Here is a 16440-nt window from a genome sequence, read left to right as displayed (position 1 = left end):
GTACTTTAGTCTGACCACAGTTCTAACTGTTCCATCAACGAGAATCTTTCTGACTAAATTGAAATCACCAACAAAGATGGAGCCATCCGCAGCAGTGGCGAGGGCAACAGGCGCTAAGAGACGCTGTTTAGAAGCTTGCCCGTCGCAGTCATAGCATTCCAATGGCCTTTGATGGCCGTCTCCCATCGTGGTAAGAATGACTCTCGGCTTATGCTTCAGATAAATGTTCGAGCCGTCTCCTTTCTGTAAGATACCCTCATGGAAGTTGTACCTGTGATGAATATCCAGATTCCATCCACCGACTTCCGAAATAGACATGTCGTGACCGCTCAATTTCGTTGTCTGTACGTCCCAAATGATGTCCTTGCAATCACTGTATTCATAACCAACTTTGACCATGGCAGTTGTCACTCCATAGACTCGTTGGCGATAAACATTCAAGCGGTTCCAAGCGTAAGTGAACTTGATCACGGGATCAGCCTCAAAAATTTTCTCAAAGAGTATACCCTCGATTGTGATCCTCAAATGTATCAAGTTCAACGTCGGCGGGATGACTTCTGGAGTCAACTGTAGTTGTATGGTGGAGAGGTAACCGGCCGCTCGAGAACTGTGATAGACCAGATTCAGGCCCGTTCCGGGTATTTGCAAGCTTTCCTGTATAACTTGCGACTCTGCCAATATAGCACTCTTATCCGGACAAGCACCTTGGAATCCGTGTTTCCAAGTCGCCAGGACGACTGGCTTCATGAGATCGTAATCGTGAGCGGCACACGCATGCGGAACATGTATAGGTGGCTTCTCCTCGGCAGTGCTCATGATGATTTTATCGATGATGACGACCTGAAGTGAAGCAAATGATACCTTCATTATATTATCTTTAATCGTAAAATGGATATTAAAAAATTTCTAGGACACGAGATAAATTATGTCGTGAGAAATTCAAACTCACCTCGTTCCAAGGCACGAAGACGATATGGCTTTGTGGTTTGAAGGGTGACCTGCCGAATTGCAAAGTTACGGCACCACCACCGTTCACCAGTAGATCGAACCAGCCGTCGTCTCTCGTAAGAGTGAAGCCTTCCAGTGGCGTGCTGGTGCTGACCCGCACTCCCATCAATCCTGTGCCGAGATGTGTGACAACGCGACCACGTATGACGGCCGATCGGCTGTTAGACAACGACTGTGTTAATCGTAGGAAGCTCGCGAGAGAGTAAATAATTTAAAATCATTTCTTTATATGCTTCGTCGTACACTACCAACAAAGCAATTGCTATTCTCTAAGCTAATCTCAATCTACTACGTTTTACTCTGTTTATACTTCTCAGATAATCTCCTCTTTGGAGTAAATACCGACGAGAAGATACTGTCACTTGATAACGCCTAATGAGAGATCTAACTTGAATTTTTCATTAAGAAAAGATAAGACTTGTAGGATAGATAAATTAAATCTATCTTTTGTTTTGTGGGTTCGTAAATGATAATAGTGATGAGCAAAATCTGTATACTGTTAATAGAAAATTAGGAATATCTTTTTTTTAATTGTTAGTAGAAAATTAGGAATATTTATTTTAATTATATATATATATGTTTTATTAAATATATATATTTTATATACGTTATAAATTGTGTCTGTTAAAATAAATAAAGTAATGTAATAAAGTAGAGGCGCAGAAGAGCCTTGGTTGTTCTTGCTTCAGGCGCAAGTGCTTTTAAGAATAGATCCTTAAGATTGATCCATAGTTCGATATTTGTGATGGGGAGAATCGCTATAATTATATAAACGCAAAGTACGCTCTTCACGGACGTTTAGAAAGACAGGGTCAATCAAGGATAAATTTGCATTAAAGGATGTGCGTCCATTATACAGGTGACAGAATCCTTTCGCCAATTAATAAATATTCCAATATCGGGCGTTAATCATCAGTCGCGTTTGCAGATACGTTAAATATTCAACGCGATGTATTTTTGGTCAATTCTGCTTCTCAGTGCTAAAGAGGAACCATTCGATTCTTTGATTGTCAGCTGTTCGAATAACGGTGAACTTAAATTAATCGGTGCATTTCTTTCTTTTTTTTTCTTCATTTTGATGTTTTGGATATTTTCTCGGATCTCTCTGTTAGTTTGTAGTTGCCTGTAGTTTATTATAAACAAGCAACAAAATACAGTCAGAACTTTTAATAATCGTGCCTCTTTGGCACTGGAGCATAATGGTCGAGGATAAGTCACTACTTATATAAGTACAGTCAATATATACACATATATATACACATATATATACACATATATGTATATATATATATTTATATTTATATACACAAATAACACAAAGTTGGAAGCTCAACGTAAAAGGCACGAAACACAACGTAGGAATCAAAAGGTAACTGAACCATGCAACACGAGAATGTGTTCAACAATAATGGAGGACGAAGTGCGAGCTCGAACGATCGTGGAATGTGTTCCAACTGTCAAGATGGAGATTCTTAGATCGTATACTACGTGAACCGCGCATTTCGTTGATTTTTCATAGTATCTTGTTCCCAAGTCAATGAAGAACGTAGACATATTATCAGCATTAGTGAGAATAATAAATATTCTCTTCTGATGCTTATAATTCCTGATATCCAAGTTCTTTTATCATCCTGGAAACAATTGATATTCTAAATGCGAGGTGCAGATGTACATGATCCAAGGAGACCTGCTGAGATTCAGCAATCTCAAATCAAATCGAAAGAGATCAGGCTTCTCAAGCGCAGTCGAACGCACACACGCACGGCTCGTCGCGATCAAGATGCAGGATGTATTTATGTACAGATACGTGAGAGATACCAAATGCACGAATATTATCAAACAGCAGCAGGTTCTTTTATTACCGCTACGACGGATCTTATTACGGATCCTCGTTCATTTAAGTCGAGCTTTATCGACGTCTGGTTTTCTTACCTTGTGTTGAAGTGATTCCAGAACATACTGACCGGGCAGCACGGATAAAACAGAGCCGAGTTAAAATGATGCGATTAAAGGCGAAAATAGGAAGAGGAGGGTGCAGGATCGAGGACATAGGTCGTGAGAGAAGAAGAGAGAAAAAAATATCAAAGGATTTTAAGAGGCGAGGGATAAAAATATAGAAGAGTCTGAGGAAAACTTTCCGCTTTTACGAAGAATTTCGATACGTCGCGTCTCCGGATTACTAGAATTTGCTGGTCCCTTCCAATAGACCCGACGCGTCGGGGAGAAAAAAACTGTCCGGTTATTGTATCCCCTTCCCACCCCCTTAGCCGGCATGATGAGCGAAAAGCTCGAGGCTTAAACATGGACTCACACATTCACGCAAGCTCCACTCGGACGGACATGAGAAAGAGAGAAAGAGAAAGTATCGAAAGAATGGGGGTTGGGGTGATATACCGATAGATAGATCGTAAGGGACTGCGATAAAGATCGGGGGTAGACAGAAAAAGAGAAAGAAAGATAGAAAGAGAAATATAGATTGATGGAGACGAGGGTCAAGGGAAGAAGGGGGAGGGGGGGGGGGGTTGGGGGGGGGGGGGGGGGGGTTTAGTGCAGGGCACACGCTCGCGCACACGTACGTACAAAACATATGTAGAAAACTGTTGGGATGTGATTTCACACGGGTCACAACAACGCAGATATAATATATTGAAATCTATGTATATGCATCCTCGTGTCTGTTACCGTCGGTAATACATGTGTAGAGAGATGTACAAGGATGTATGCGTGTATCTTGTAATATGCGCGTAGAGGCAGCTAAAGATTACCGGGTCCCTGCGAGAGAGAGAGCTGGGACCCTATTCTCTGTGTGCGCGCTTCTTCCCGCTTAGTTAAAAATAGAGATCGATCAGCTTTGTCCGACTAATCTTTCAACCGATTCGGCTCGAGTCAAAGGGACCGTATATTCGTATTATTAATAACCGTTAGGCGTCCCGTCGAGCATGCAACTTTCTCGACCTCCGCGATTTACGCTTTACACAGGCTCTCTCCCATGCACTTCCTTTGCCATACGGATTCTTTGCCTAATTTAAAATATACATGTGACGTTAAATAGATGCCGAGGCACCAATAGTTTCCAAAAGCTGCAAGTTATTGGAAATCTGGAAAATTAGAAGTTTTAAGAAATTCAAATTCAATAATCCTATTTTTTTCGCGCGCGGGAATGCTTTTAGTGGACTAAAAGTCAATCAAAATTTAAAACTTTATTTGAGACTTAATTTTAATAAAAAAAAATTCCTGAAAACTAGCGTTTTTCAATAAAATTTGTGCCGAAAAAGAATCAATTTCGTATTTCATTCAAAAAATTCGTATGTGAAAGAAAATGTGATGAATTTGACACCCTGTATAGCGTTAATAGTTAATGTGTTCCTATTTAATGCTGCTATTTTCTCGTAATTACGCACATGTGTTGAGACATTCCTATTTCATTACTTTACTCAGAGACACGCAGACTGTAGACGCAACATCGACATCGGGACGGACAATTTTCGCTAACGATTTCAACGCGCTGACGACGAGGACCATGACGACGACATTGGTCGCAAGGATGAGAGGGGAAAGTCTCGTGACGATTGACGGCAAACTTACCTCTCGTTGAAGGTCTCCTGACGAGCGTAGTTCTGCAGACTGCCCTCGTCGATTAGGAACTTCATTCTCTCGAAGAAGGATGCGGTGATAGCGGGTGGTTGTTTCCGTAGTAGTATATCGATTGGTTTAGGAGCTGAAACGCACAGCTGGCTGCTGCGGCATATGTGATTGGAGCAACACTCTGGATCAGCGCAATCAATGAGACCATCTAGAAGATACATTATTTTCCATTAAAGTTGTAAGGAAGAAATATTAATGACAACTTCGAGTTATTCATTTTCAAAAAAAATATTCTAAAAATAAATACTTTGAACATAAGAAACGTTTACAATTTCACAATTTCTATGTCAATTTATTCTTACAATAGTTTGAAATTAAACGAATTATATCTATGAGATATTGTGTAACAGATCATCAAATTTCTCTTTTTATATTAAATTAATACGAAAAAAACATAAAATATGACGTTCATATGCTGTACCTTTATCGTTGTCTCGTCCGTCGTTGCAATTTTGTTCTAAGAGTACGCTGCAATCCTTGCCGTCCCAGCCATTATAGCATTGACATTCCCACTGCGCGTCGTTCGACACTCTACACTGTCCGTGGCCGGAACAGGAATTCGGACAGCCCTCCATCGTGCAGTGTTTTCCGTTCCATCCGGTGACGCATAGACACGTGCCATTCTTGCATTGTCCATGCTCGTTGCAGCGAGGATCGCATTGCTTCAGATTGCACAGCTCACCGGACCAACCTGGCAAGCAGTCGCAAGCGTTGTCCACGCAATGTCCGTGAGGGCCGCAATCAAGATCGCACAGTTCTGAAACACGGCAAAGCCGAGAGAAGCTTTGAGAACAACAATTCGAAGTGCTCGGGAATATGAAAGTGTGTTAGTCTCGAAGCAAACACTCAGAAGCAAAGCGATGATCGTCCGACAAGTAAACGAAGCTATGAGAAAGGGATTTAGAAAAGTGGACAGTTAATTAAAAGTGTCGTAAAATTTACTTCGTAAATATTCTGCCATTACCCAGAAACCTGGAAATGTAGGAATCGTCAATTCGCTGAAAGTATGAATGTACGATCAATAACTCATATCGCGATTACATCACTAATTTTAAATGTTATAGGTCAACACAGATATCCTTGTCAATAGCTTTAATTTAGACACTACAATTTCTAAATTGAGTTTAAAAATACGCAATAAACGAGGGAGGAAATCCAAACGCTAAAAGATATTTACCTAAAGAGAAAAAAACTAATGGCAAAAATAAAATTTTTGGAATACTGTAGCTAAAACGTAGCTAGCAATAATTTTCTTATTTTCAATTCTTTCTTATCTATTCTTATCTTTTAATCCTATTACAAAATTAAAAAACTTTTTTATTCTTGAGCTGAAAAATGATATAATTCATGAGCGAATTATTTATTTATACAATTATTGCATAACATTTTATTTTTTGCTCGATGTGAATAATTTTATAAAATATATATATGTATAGGTTCATTTATTCACTGACCTTTCGAGCAGTCATCACCGGACCACATGGGCTCGCAGACGCAGGTCTGAGTTTCCAGATCGAAATTCCCGTGGCCACTGCAGTCTGGTAGGCATTGCAGTGCCTCCTTATCCATTTGACTGCAATCGGTACCTTTCCAACCCTTTTTACAGATGCACGTGCCTTCAGCGCAGAAACCGTGACCTGAGCAAGTCGGATGTGGACAGTCGACTTCCTCACAGTACTTTCCCTTGTAGCCGCGTACACAGTTGCATTTGCCGTTGGTGCAATGACCATGGCCGTTGCAGTCGGGTACTTCGCACTCGTCGTGTCGCAGGGAGCACTCCTTGCCCTTCCAACCGGGATTGCATTGGCACTCGCCGTTTATGTACTCACCTAAATCGGGACGATGGGGTTATTTGTTGACGAGAATTATTTACGCGTAAGACTCGCGAAATTGATTTCGGATGGAGACTTTTAAAGTTCGACGCGCGACGCAATTGTCGTCGTAACTGACTGGCGTCATATATATTAATATTTCATTTAATTAGAACCAAAAAGTACAAAAGTGCATTGTTACACTCTTGTCTTGAAAATTAAGTTATTACATTTTATTCACAGCAAATAGACACAGCTGCGCTTCACAAGTACATTGAAGGAGAAACTGGTATACCAAGCACCAGGAAATTAACATGTATCGCGAATATTTGCAAAAGTGCAATACTGAAACGAGTGAAACGTAATCGGCTTTGATTTCTATTTAAAAGAAATCAATAAACGAAGCCGCGCGGACTTGGTTTTTTTAATCGGTTAAAAAACCTACCAATCGTTATTTCTTTCTATTTCAATAGGATTTTAATCAAACCCGTAACCAATAACCGATTTTTGAAGTTTATTAAAATTCCAATACAGATTTCAATTTAATATTATTTTAACCAAACGGTTGAATCCTATTATCGCAGATTTCTCAATATTTTTATAGTAATAATTTCATATAATACTATATACGCATGCACAAAAGTAAATAGAAATTATTGTAAAACCTACACGATTACCGGTTAATCTACCGGTTAAAATATCTTTTACCAATAGACTAGCTCACCTCTCTGACTGCAAAGAACAGGACAGACGCTTTCGCTGCAGTCTTCACCACCAAAACCAGGCTTGCACTGGCAATGACCTAGAAGACACTCGCCCTTGCCACTGCAACCATTTGGACAATTATGCGTCATATCCTCGGCGATTACAGCGATCAATGATACTTCATGAGGATCTCCGTCGTCGTTATAAAGCGAAAGAAACCAATGTCCCGGCTCCATATATTTGGTTACCTCTTTCTTAATCGAGGGCTGTAAAAGTAATAAAAAAAATTGTAATTAGACCGTCACTGGTTCATATAATCGGGTATGCGTTTTCATCGTCGTATAGGAAGAAAATAAAAAAAGAAAAAAAATTCTTTATCCGAGATTATATCGGTATATTAAGAAAGAGAAATAAAAATGGGTCAGCGGCACATACAATAACACTAACATGGGACGCCCTGGTATTCCGAGCCTTGAAACCGCTGAGAACTTCCAGTAGGTCGTACTGCGTGTGTGTAGGCAGCGCGTTCCTCCTCGCATACACGCCGATACTTGCCCCACGCGGAATGCTGTAGTCGAAGCGGACATAAGCGGCTTCTGACTGATAAAACTGCATGTTCCAGTAGCCATACGGCGGTATCTCCTTGCTCAGTTTCTGACCTAAACCGACCTGAGCGAAGGTCGTTCCATCAGGCGGAAAGGACCTTGCCGGGAACGTTCGCGCACCTGTAGATACGAATCGCAATCAGAAGTGGTACATGAGAAGTTCGAGTTTCCGTTGGATAATGTAAATCGAGATCGTCATTAGTCAATTTTAGTATAATTCATTGCGTTATATTCATTTGTCAAAAAACGATTATACCTACTGAATAATGACTGTAATATATATTAAACAGGTTGGCTTTAAAAAGGAAAGAGCAAAATTAAGCCTCAAATTAAAACAGCCTCGACATTACATTATCCGACAGATGTAAGAATTCACTTTTGAAAGTAAAATATTCTGAAGCCTAGGCATGGATGCTTATGCATGTCAGCATTTCATGAGCGTTATATTTTTCTTTTCTATTTTATTTTTAAATCTAAACCACCGATTTATTTTAATGTCAGTTATTTTACATTAATGGAATAAAAATTATTTTTCTCTTTTTCGAAAATAATACATTCTCTTGCATTACATAGCTGTCGTCGATTACAATCACCAACAGCTAATTAATCGGGACACTCCGTGCAGGACTATGAAATATATAGTAGTGATTTAAAATTACAACGCCGTTATAATCTACGCAAATTACACTACCCACTACCATCACACACATTGCAATGTCTACAACAATACAGGCAAATTAATATGTAATAAAATAAACTCGCGTTTGTGACCAGTCCACGAGTGAACGACAAGCAAAGAAGTGAGCATCAGCATCAGCGAAGACGGAAAATAAGAAGTAGAGACGTTGAAAGAGAATAAGAGAAGTTATTCAGAAAGAAAAGATTAAACAGAGAGAGAAAAAAAAAAAGAAGAAACGGGGCCTCACCTTCGAGAATAAGTATAGTGGGTTCTGGAGGTAGCGGAGTGCTCCCAGAGCAAGAGGACGCATCAGTGCTTACTTCTGGCACGTAGGAGGTCTCGTTGGTGGACTCACCATTCTCGGTGGTGTCTGTCGAGGAAGGATAATAGTCTTCGGTGGTGGAGGTCGCGTCAGATCTTACCGAATCTTTGTTAGATAATTCTCCGTCCCTCTTATCCGTCAGTCTTTCCTCCGGTTCCTCGGGGGAATTTCCGGCTAACAGAGTGGAGCTAACGCTCTCGAACTCCTGCTCGAAGTCATCGTCGATCGCTGAAAAGTTGTCCCACTCGTCAGAGGATGAGCCCATGCAGGGGCAGGAGCACTCGCACTCGCCACCAGCCCAGATCGGCGCCGGTGGCGAGGCAGGTGGCTGCGGCGGTGGCGGTAATCGCGTATCGACCGCGTCAATCGATTCATTGTCGTTGGCAGGGATTTTTTTCATGCTTGCTGCGGATGGCTCCGATGGCCGCTCAGCCGTGCGCATCTGCACCTGATCGACGTTAATCTCGGATGAATGGCTAATCGCGCCGCTTTCCGTCGGCACCGACACTGACAGGACATAAAGCGGCTTCGAGGAAACGGCGGATGAATCCTCGGTGGCGATCGTTACGTTTATGAGCACTCGATGCGATGGCGATGAGAATGAGGAGGAAGACGGTGGCTGCGAAGGATCGTGATACACAGGCACCTCTACAACTTGCACCCGTTGGATCATAGGAGGGTCAGATCGAGAAGGGAATCTGGGTGATGCGTTACCTGATAAATCATGCACTGTTTCATGCAGGGTGCTCGTTGGAGGAGAGTTATAATTAGTCTTAATCGATGGAGAATTTTCAACAGATTCGTCAGCATTGGTGGACGCCTCGTGGACCTGCATTTTAAACTTCCAAAGAAACTCTTCGTCGTTCTTTTCTCTTTCGACGATCCGTACATTGTCTTTATTCCATTCCTGTCGAAGAGCGGCGTTCGTCTTTACGCCATTGTCAAGAATCGTGGATTTGGCAGGGAATTCCGCTTTCGCGGTTTCGACGAGTTGTCCCTTGTCTCGGAGGTCGACGATCTCCACTTCGTCCTGCCCGTAGTTGTAAATCGGCGCAGGATAGTCTCGTTGCAGTTCCTCGGACTGTTCGGAAGTTTTAGTTAAATTGGACGGAGCTTCAAATTCCGATGACGAAAATTCTCTGGAAAGTTCCCGCATTTCTTTCACGATATTGGTGTCGTTTTTTTCAAAGATGGCCAATCTTTCATCCGAAATTATTTTCTCCTCGTCATCACGATCTTCAGCCTCTGCTACGTCTTCAAGTTTTTCAATGTTGTCATTCTTGTTCGGCAAGGTATTAAGCGTTATTTTATTATCTACAGTCATAGTAGTAGACGAAACTGTGCTAGCATCTACTTCTTCCTGATTCATCTCTACGGGAACTAACTCTCCACTTGAATCAGAATTACTTACGTTCGATTGTTGATCCTCCGTTAGCTCGTTCAAGCGTATCTCTGTTACGGTCGTTGGTTCTACAGTGCTATCGTTTATATTATCGCTGTAATCGACGGGGAAAACGTTATGGCCATTTTCCGCAGTTCCGCCGACTACTTGGCTGTAGTCACTGCTATCTGCGCCAAGTTTCGTAGACTCCGAGCCGGATGCAGACGTCGTAGCCTCGGTGCCGCCACTGCTTTCGGCAAAGTCCGAACTTTCGGACGTGCCGACGTTATCGATATCGCGGTTGAAATCCGTGGAGTCATCGCGGCTGAGTTTCGTTACCGGGGCTGCCGAGGCAACGTGTACCTCCCGACGCCGCGTCTCGACGGCCACGTCAACGTCGCCGTCAGCAGCCGCGAACTTCGCGGAAGTGTTTTGCGACGAACGCGAGGTCGCGTCGGACGTTTCGTTACGGGACGATTGGCGAACAGAAGCTGACGCGAGAGAATTGCCAGAGCCGATAGAGACAGAGGACGAAGAGGCGAGATGGTCGACGGCAACAGTGGTATGAGTCGAATGATCGTGCGAGTAGTTAGTAGCGGTAGAAGAGACATTCACGAGAAACTGTATCATCCGCGAGGGAGCCGTCGATGACTCCGGCGGTGCGTCCTCGGCAGGTTCGATCGAGCGGTCGATGGCTCCTCTCGCTGAACTTTGACCATCCACATGCTCCGGATCATGCACAACCTTACCGGGAGACTCCTCATGCAACGGAACTGACCGCTGCCCGAACCCCGAGGTCTCCTCCGGCCCAGCGACAGTGGTCAAGGACAGCTCCTCGGGGTCACGAGAGGGTGGTGGCGCGACAGTTTGGTGCAACGCATGCTCGTTAAACGTGTCTCTACGCTTGCGATTGTATACGACACCATCTAACAACATGCTATCCGACGTGTTAATACTACCTCCTGACGATGACTGCTGCCGCGTCCTGCCACTCGATTGCGACGACGTCGATGTCGACGACGTGGATGTCTTATTCGCCTCGCCCGACGACGGCTTGGTTTCGGTGTTCTCGCCCACCAAGACTGAGCACGCCTTCGTGCTTTGGTACGACCAGTTCACTAAATTCGATGCTTAATAAGGGATCAATTAGCATTGGATGTAGGGTTAGTTTATTAAAGATTGCGCTATGTTATTTTTCACGGTGTTACTTCAAAATTACATTTTGAAAGCGCAACGTGAAAATCTAAAAATTATTTAAAAATTGTGATAGATTTAAAGATGTGTGTCTGTAAAATATTTTTTAGAAATGTAAATCGAATCCGTTGTTTAAAAATAACGCATTTAAAAGATGTTAAGTTTGTATCCAAATCACAAAAGTACTAATGCTAATCAGAGAAAACGCTAAGTGTTTGTGTGCGAATTTAAATTCTTTATTGAATAACAAATTAATTAGATCTTTCGCTTTTGGATTATCCTCAATAATTCACAAAAACGAAAATATTTATCTCATTTTGACGTGAATAGTTAAAAGTTTGAACCCAAATCAAATGATATATGAGATTGCGGATTCGATATAACACGCATTCAATTTGATAATAACAACAATAATTAACGAGATTCCACTAGCAATTAATTTTTCAAGAAATTTATCCGTAATAACATATTTAAATATTGTATGTCTTAGCGCGACTCGCTCTATTTTAATGTACTTGACTTCGATATTCTCTTTAATCTCCATGATTTTGAAATATTTTCACTTTTTTGTTAATTATTGAGGTTGACCGAAAAGCGAGGGATCAAAACGACTAATTAATTTGTTATGTAATAAAGAATTTGAATTCGCACAAAACATCTAAATGTTGGGCTCTGATTGACATTTGTATTCTTTCGAAAATTATATTTCCTAGTCTTTTATTATTCTTGTTTCTACTTAAAATTATGCATTTGTGATGTAAGACAGATATTGCTCGTGGAGCAAATAAAAATCGCTTGGAATGCAATATGCGAATAATTACCTGCAACGTAGGTTAATCCCGCAGTTAAGCAGAGCGAGAGCATAATTACTACTATGGCAATTAGTTTCCAGCTGCACCAATCGATTCCCTTGCGGAAATGACAGCGGATGCTTTGTCTCCTCATCGGGATCATCGACGGGGCGTGCCCGTAAGGTAAAGGTACTCTGAAAATCAATGAAGGTCGATTTGTAGCGGCCGCATGTAAATTCTCACCGCGAGACGGGGAGCAGATATCCGCCTATAACACGCGCGTTATCCGTTCATTAGCGGTCGCAGATTAATCTTTATCCCACCGTTTTATCCGAAAAGTTACACACAGCCGTCCGTTACAAGGCGTCGCGTAATTTCTCAATGCGCGCCGTTGTAATTAGAGAAACACCGCCGAGGAATTCGGCACCTCGGTACAATTTTCAGGCACGTTCAGGCCGAACTCTCAGGAGTTTCGGTGTGTAGTGTGGAGTTCCGGTTCCTCTCTCTCTCTCTCTCTCCCTCTCACATCTTTCTCTTACTCTCCCTCGTGACGTTCGAGAAACTCGTAATGTATTCTCGCTCGTTACATACCCCCGTGGAAAAGCAGCAGCCCTCGAGTGTGTTTGTACTGAACGTTGCCGCCGCCGCCGCCGTCGTCGCCGCCACCGCCACCGCCGTTTCCAAGTAACTCACAAATGTCTAACCAAAATATTTAAACGCAACCGTCGGATTCTGAAGCGCAAGCGGGAAAACGCGTTTGCTTTCGTTGCACCGCGTGATAATGAAAAAAACGAGAACCAAACGGCGTCTACCAGGCGTCCTCTCTCTCTCTCTCTCTCTCTCTCCCGCTGTTGATTCTACGCGGATTGGACGCGGATTTTTTTTTTTTTCTATCGCGCAAACCAAATAAAAGCGGACGATTTGGAGTTTCCCCGAGTGAAACTTCCGGTCTCTGAATTCTCCATTTTACAGCCCGATGTCGAAATGTTTAACCGAATGTTTGACTTATTCGTTACAAAGTTCCAATATTGAAATATCCTACGTTTTCGAACAAAGCTCTTCGGTTTTTATCACATTTACATCTTTAGGATATTCCGCGTTGTTTTGTTTTTTAATAAAGATAAGTGGAATATTAATTTTATGCGAACACAAAATCAAATCTCACGTCGGTTTTCTTACTGTCGACGCGTGTATTTCGCGCGGTGAACAAATTTCAAAATATATACGAATTAACTCGATGTAAAGGAGAAAAAAAAAAAATTATATCGTGCACTTAGGGATCGACTGAGAATTAGCATTGACCGTTATCAAATTAGTTTTCTCATTTCGCGTTACTCCAATATCGTTCTATTGAATCTCTTAAAAATGACTCGTTCAACTTTCGAGCCGCGCGTTAATGTCATTTAACAAATTTGCATACCGTAAAAGCGGAGAAACTCGAATCTCCGTTAGCTCCCTGGGTAGCGCGTTATCAAATTCCATTCTCTTCTCTCTCTCTCTCTCTCTCTCTCTCACCCCGCGGCCGAAAGAAGTTCGTTTACCGGCTTCGTAAACACGATGCGAAATCTCGGAGCGGCACTCGTTTCGCAAGTTTCGGCGACGCGCTCCTCCGTAGATCTGCGGCCCGAACGGTCTTCGCAAAGACTCGTAAAACCAGAGATTTTCTACGGTTAAAACGTCACGCGCGCAGGAGTGGTGCGCACTACTTTTCTTGAGGTGCGACAATCCACGTTCAAACATTTTGCCGCGAGTCGGCATGAATGGATGATTCATGAGGATCTCTCTCGAGTGGCGAGAAGAAAGAAAAGCGGAGCACCAGAAGTCGGCCGGCGGCGGCGGCCTTGTTTGTTATGTGTTATATAGGTTTCGATCATGCGTCGGTTTTCGGAAACACGAGTTCTCTCGAGCTCGTACCACGACGACGACGACGACGGTTCAATTCATTCTCGGGGACACCTCTAGCCGCATGGCGGAAGAGGAGGAAGAAGTATTGTGCGGTAAACGGTCTTACCTGTCCATGTTGTTCTGCAGCTCCACTTTTATTGGACTGTTCCCCGTGGACTGATTCTTGTTGTTGTATTCATTCTTCGGTATCTCTGCAAAAGAGAAACGGGGAGAATGAAGACAGTTTGTTATATCTCGCGTCTGACAGATCGGCGAAATTTCTCGTGGGAAACAACGTAGGCGCCCCCCCCCGTCGCGCGTCAAGTTTTTCCGCCGTCCAAAATGTAAATGCAATTCAGCGCGATGTAGTTTACATTTTACGTAATGCATACAAAATCGTATTATGCGGGAGGCGTCATAATACCCGCGGAAAATTGGAGGTAAGATATAGCTTTTTCGACGAGCTCTTCGCACTTCGAGCGAACGGCATTGTTTCTCAGTTTTTTAAGTTTTGCCCCGGATTAGCCGCTCCGTCGAGTTAACTGATTTACCGAGGTAAATGATATCGTTAGAGCCGTTAATAGACAGCACGTATCGACGGGGTTAAAAATGCCTACCGTCGATCCGTCGTCGTCGTCGGGATAATCACGCCCCCCTCGCTTATACGTTTACTCTCGCGCGCGGCATTTCCGATTACGTGCCGAACGTATAATTACGAAGCAGTTCTCGGGCGCGCGGAGGTTGGTGAGCGCGCGAGGCGTGGCCGGGGCCGTTAAATAAATTACGGCGCGCGGTGTCGATTCTTCATTTTCAACGCGAGGCTTTTCCCCGCGCGGTGAACGACCAGACGCGATTCTTTGTGATGCCAGACGCGAGCGTCTTTCTACTCGCGCGGTTTCCACACACGCGAGGTGGGAGGAAAGGAGCGGCACTACAGCGGTCGCAGGGCTCCTGTTGAATCGATAAGTATATGATTCATCGCTGTTTTGGCTTGAATTTCAAGCAACCGCGCTATACGACTTGTGATGCGAAGGGAAACCTGTAAATGCGTTCTCAGGTCGTCGAACACAGGGCGATTTTGTAAAAAAACCGAAGAGAAATCGTATAGGAAAAAAAAAAAAAGAGACTATAACCGCTGTTCGAAAAGAAGCTAATTTGGTAGTATAATATACGAGTGAAAAATGTGACTTCGTTCCCTTTGTCGTCTTTTAAGGTCTCCGGAAGTTACGATCTTGACAATTGACGGCGGTTACATCCTGTATACCCGATTCCGCATATTCGACGAACGATCGTAAACGTCGTGACGACAGTACCGATGATTAGCGGCGAGTGGTGGTGGTGGTTTGAGGGATCACACCCTCGCAACAATATGCACGAGTGGTATTAACGCGTTAATCCTCAACCGAGAGAACCTCAAACACACAAGTTTCGGGGGCATGGAATAGCGGAGTAACACGAATTCTATTACGTCTCTCGTGATACTCCGCCTGAAATATTCGGGTTAATATTAGCCGTGATGAAATAGTTTGTGCGCAAAACACGCACCTCCGCGTTAAATTTCCGTCCGCAAAAATGTGAAAGACGTGTACAACATTCATGGACGGCGGAAAGTATCGCGGGGGAAAAAAAAATCGAAATTACATATTTAAATCTGGAGATAATAACTGATAAAATAGAAATAAGCACGCTGAAATGTATTTACATTTGAAACAAGCTCTGAATTAATTTTGGAAGTTTAACTCGGTACCTCTCTCTCTCTCTCTCTCTCTCTCTCTCACTCTTTCTCTGCCTATCCGCGTGTCGAGATACGGTCGCGCGCGGTAGCGCGGTGCGCATTTAAAACGCACTGCTTCAGCGTTTTGAATATTAATGAGCCACTTTACACGTTTACGCGCACAAGCGGCATTCGAGTTCAAGCTTTGTTGTTCTTGACACTTAACCTGTCTCAAGCCCGCTTCACGAAAACCCTTTTTCGGGACACGCTCGAGGAACGGAGGCGAAGCGGAGCTTCGCTGCTTCAGCGCCCTTTGTCTTTTCTTACGGGGAGCTGCTCGCTCCAACTCTTAACATTCCCCCGCACACCTTCAGGCATGTAGTATACCTTGGTGAACGGTAAAACGCGGGCGTGGGAAGAGAAGAGGGCCCGGCCGAAGCTGCTGACCCCACCACCGCTAATTGCAGGTGTTGCCCGCTCCGGCCTCGAAATCCGGTGATTATGCCATTTAGGCAGATATCGGTGATTACGGTGATTTCAGGGATACTCTCCGTGTTCTACCCGGAGGGTGTATTTCTCGCTTTTATTTTTCTTCGGGGTGCTTAGGCGCACGAGACAGCGACCCCCCCCCGTCGTCCGGAATCGAATTAAAGGAGAATATTCGCTAATCGGTGCGGGGAGGGGCAGGAGGGGGGGGGGGG

The 16440-nt window shown here is 43.4% G+C and overlaps 1 protein-coding gene across 1 annotated transcript in view; it reads right to left on the bottom strand.

Moving 5' to 3' along the window:
* Ten-m (teneurin transmembrane protein Ten-m) overlaps window positions 1-16440 on the bottom strand; it is an 85397-nt gene that overhangs the window by 6821 nt on the left and 62136 nt on the right. The window contains exons 3-13 of the mRNA XM_018550863.1: window positions 14153-14237; window positions 12172-12335; window positions 10553-11286; window positions 8701-10519; window positions 7605-7894; window positions 7189-7435; window positions 6108-6482; window positions 5075-5410; window positions 4594-4801; window positions 950-1166; window positions 5-840 (exon numbers count right to left, since the gene is read on the bottom strand). Of these exons, the coding sequence (XP_018406365.1) occupies window positions 5-840; window positions 950-1166; window positions 4594-4801; window positions 5075-5410; window positions 6108-6482; window positions 7189-7435; window positions 7605-7894; window positions 8701-10519; window positions 10553-11286; window positions 12172-12335; window positions 14153-14237 (5311 nt within the window). The remainder of the gene's footprint in view (window positions 1-4; window positions 841-949; window positions 1167-4593; window positions 4802-5074; window positions 5411-6107; window positions 6483-7188; window positions 7436-7604; window positions 7895-8700; window positions 10520-10552; window positions 11287-12171; window positions 12336-14152; window positions 14238-16440) is intronic.

The sequence above is a fragment of the Cyphomyrmex costatus genome, unplaced genomic scaffold, assembly GCF_001594065.2.
Source record: "Cyphomyrmex costatus isolate MS0001 unplaced genomic scaffold, Ccosl1.0 scaffold131, whole genome shotgun sequence".
In the NCBI taxonomy this organism is placed as follows: domain Eukaryota; kingdom Metazoa; phylum Arthropoda; class Insecta; order Hymenoptera; family Formicidae; genus Cyphomyrmex; species Cyphomyrmex costatus.
This window is presented reverse-complemented; position numbering and strand designations above follow the sequence as displayed.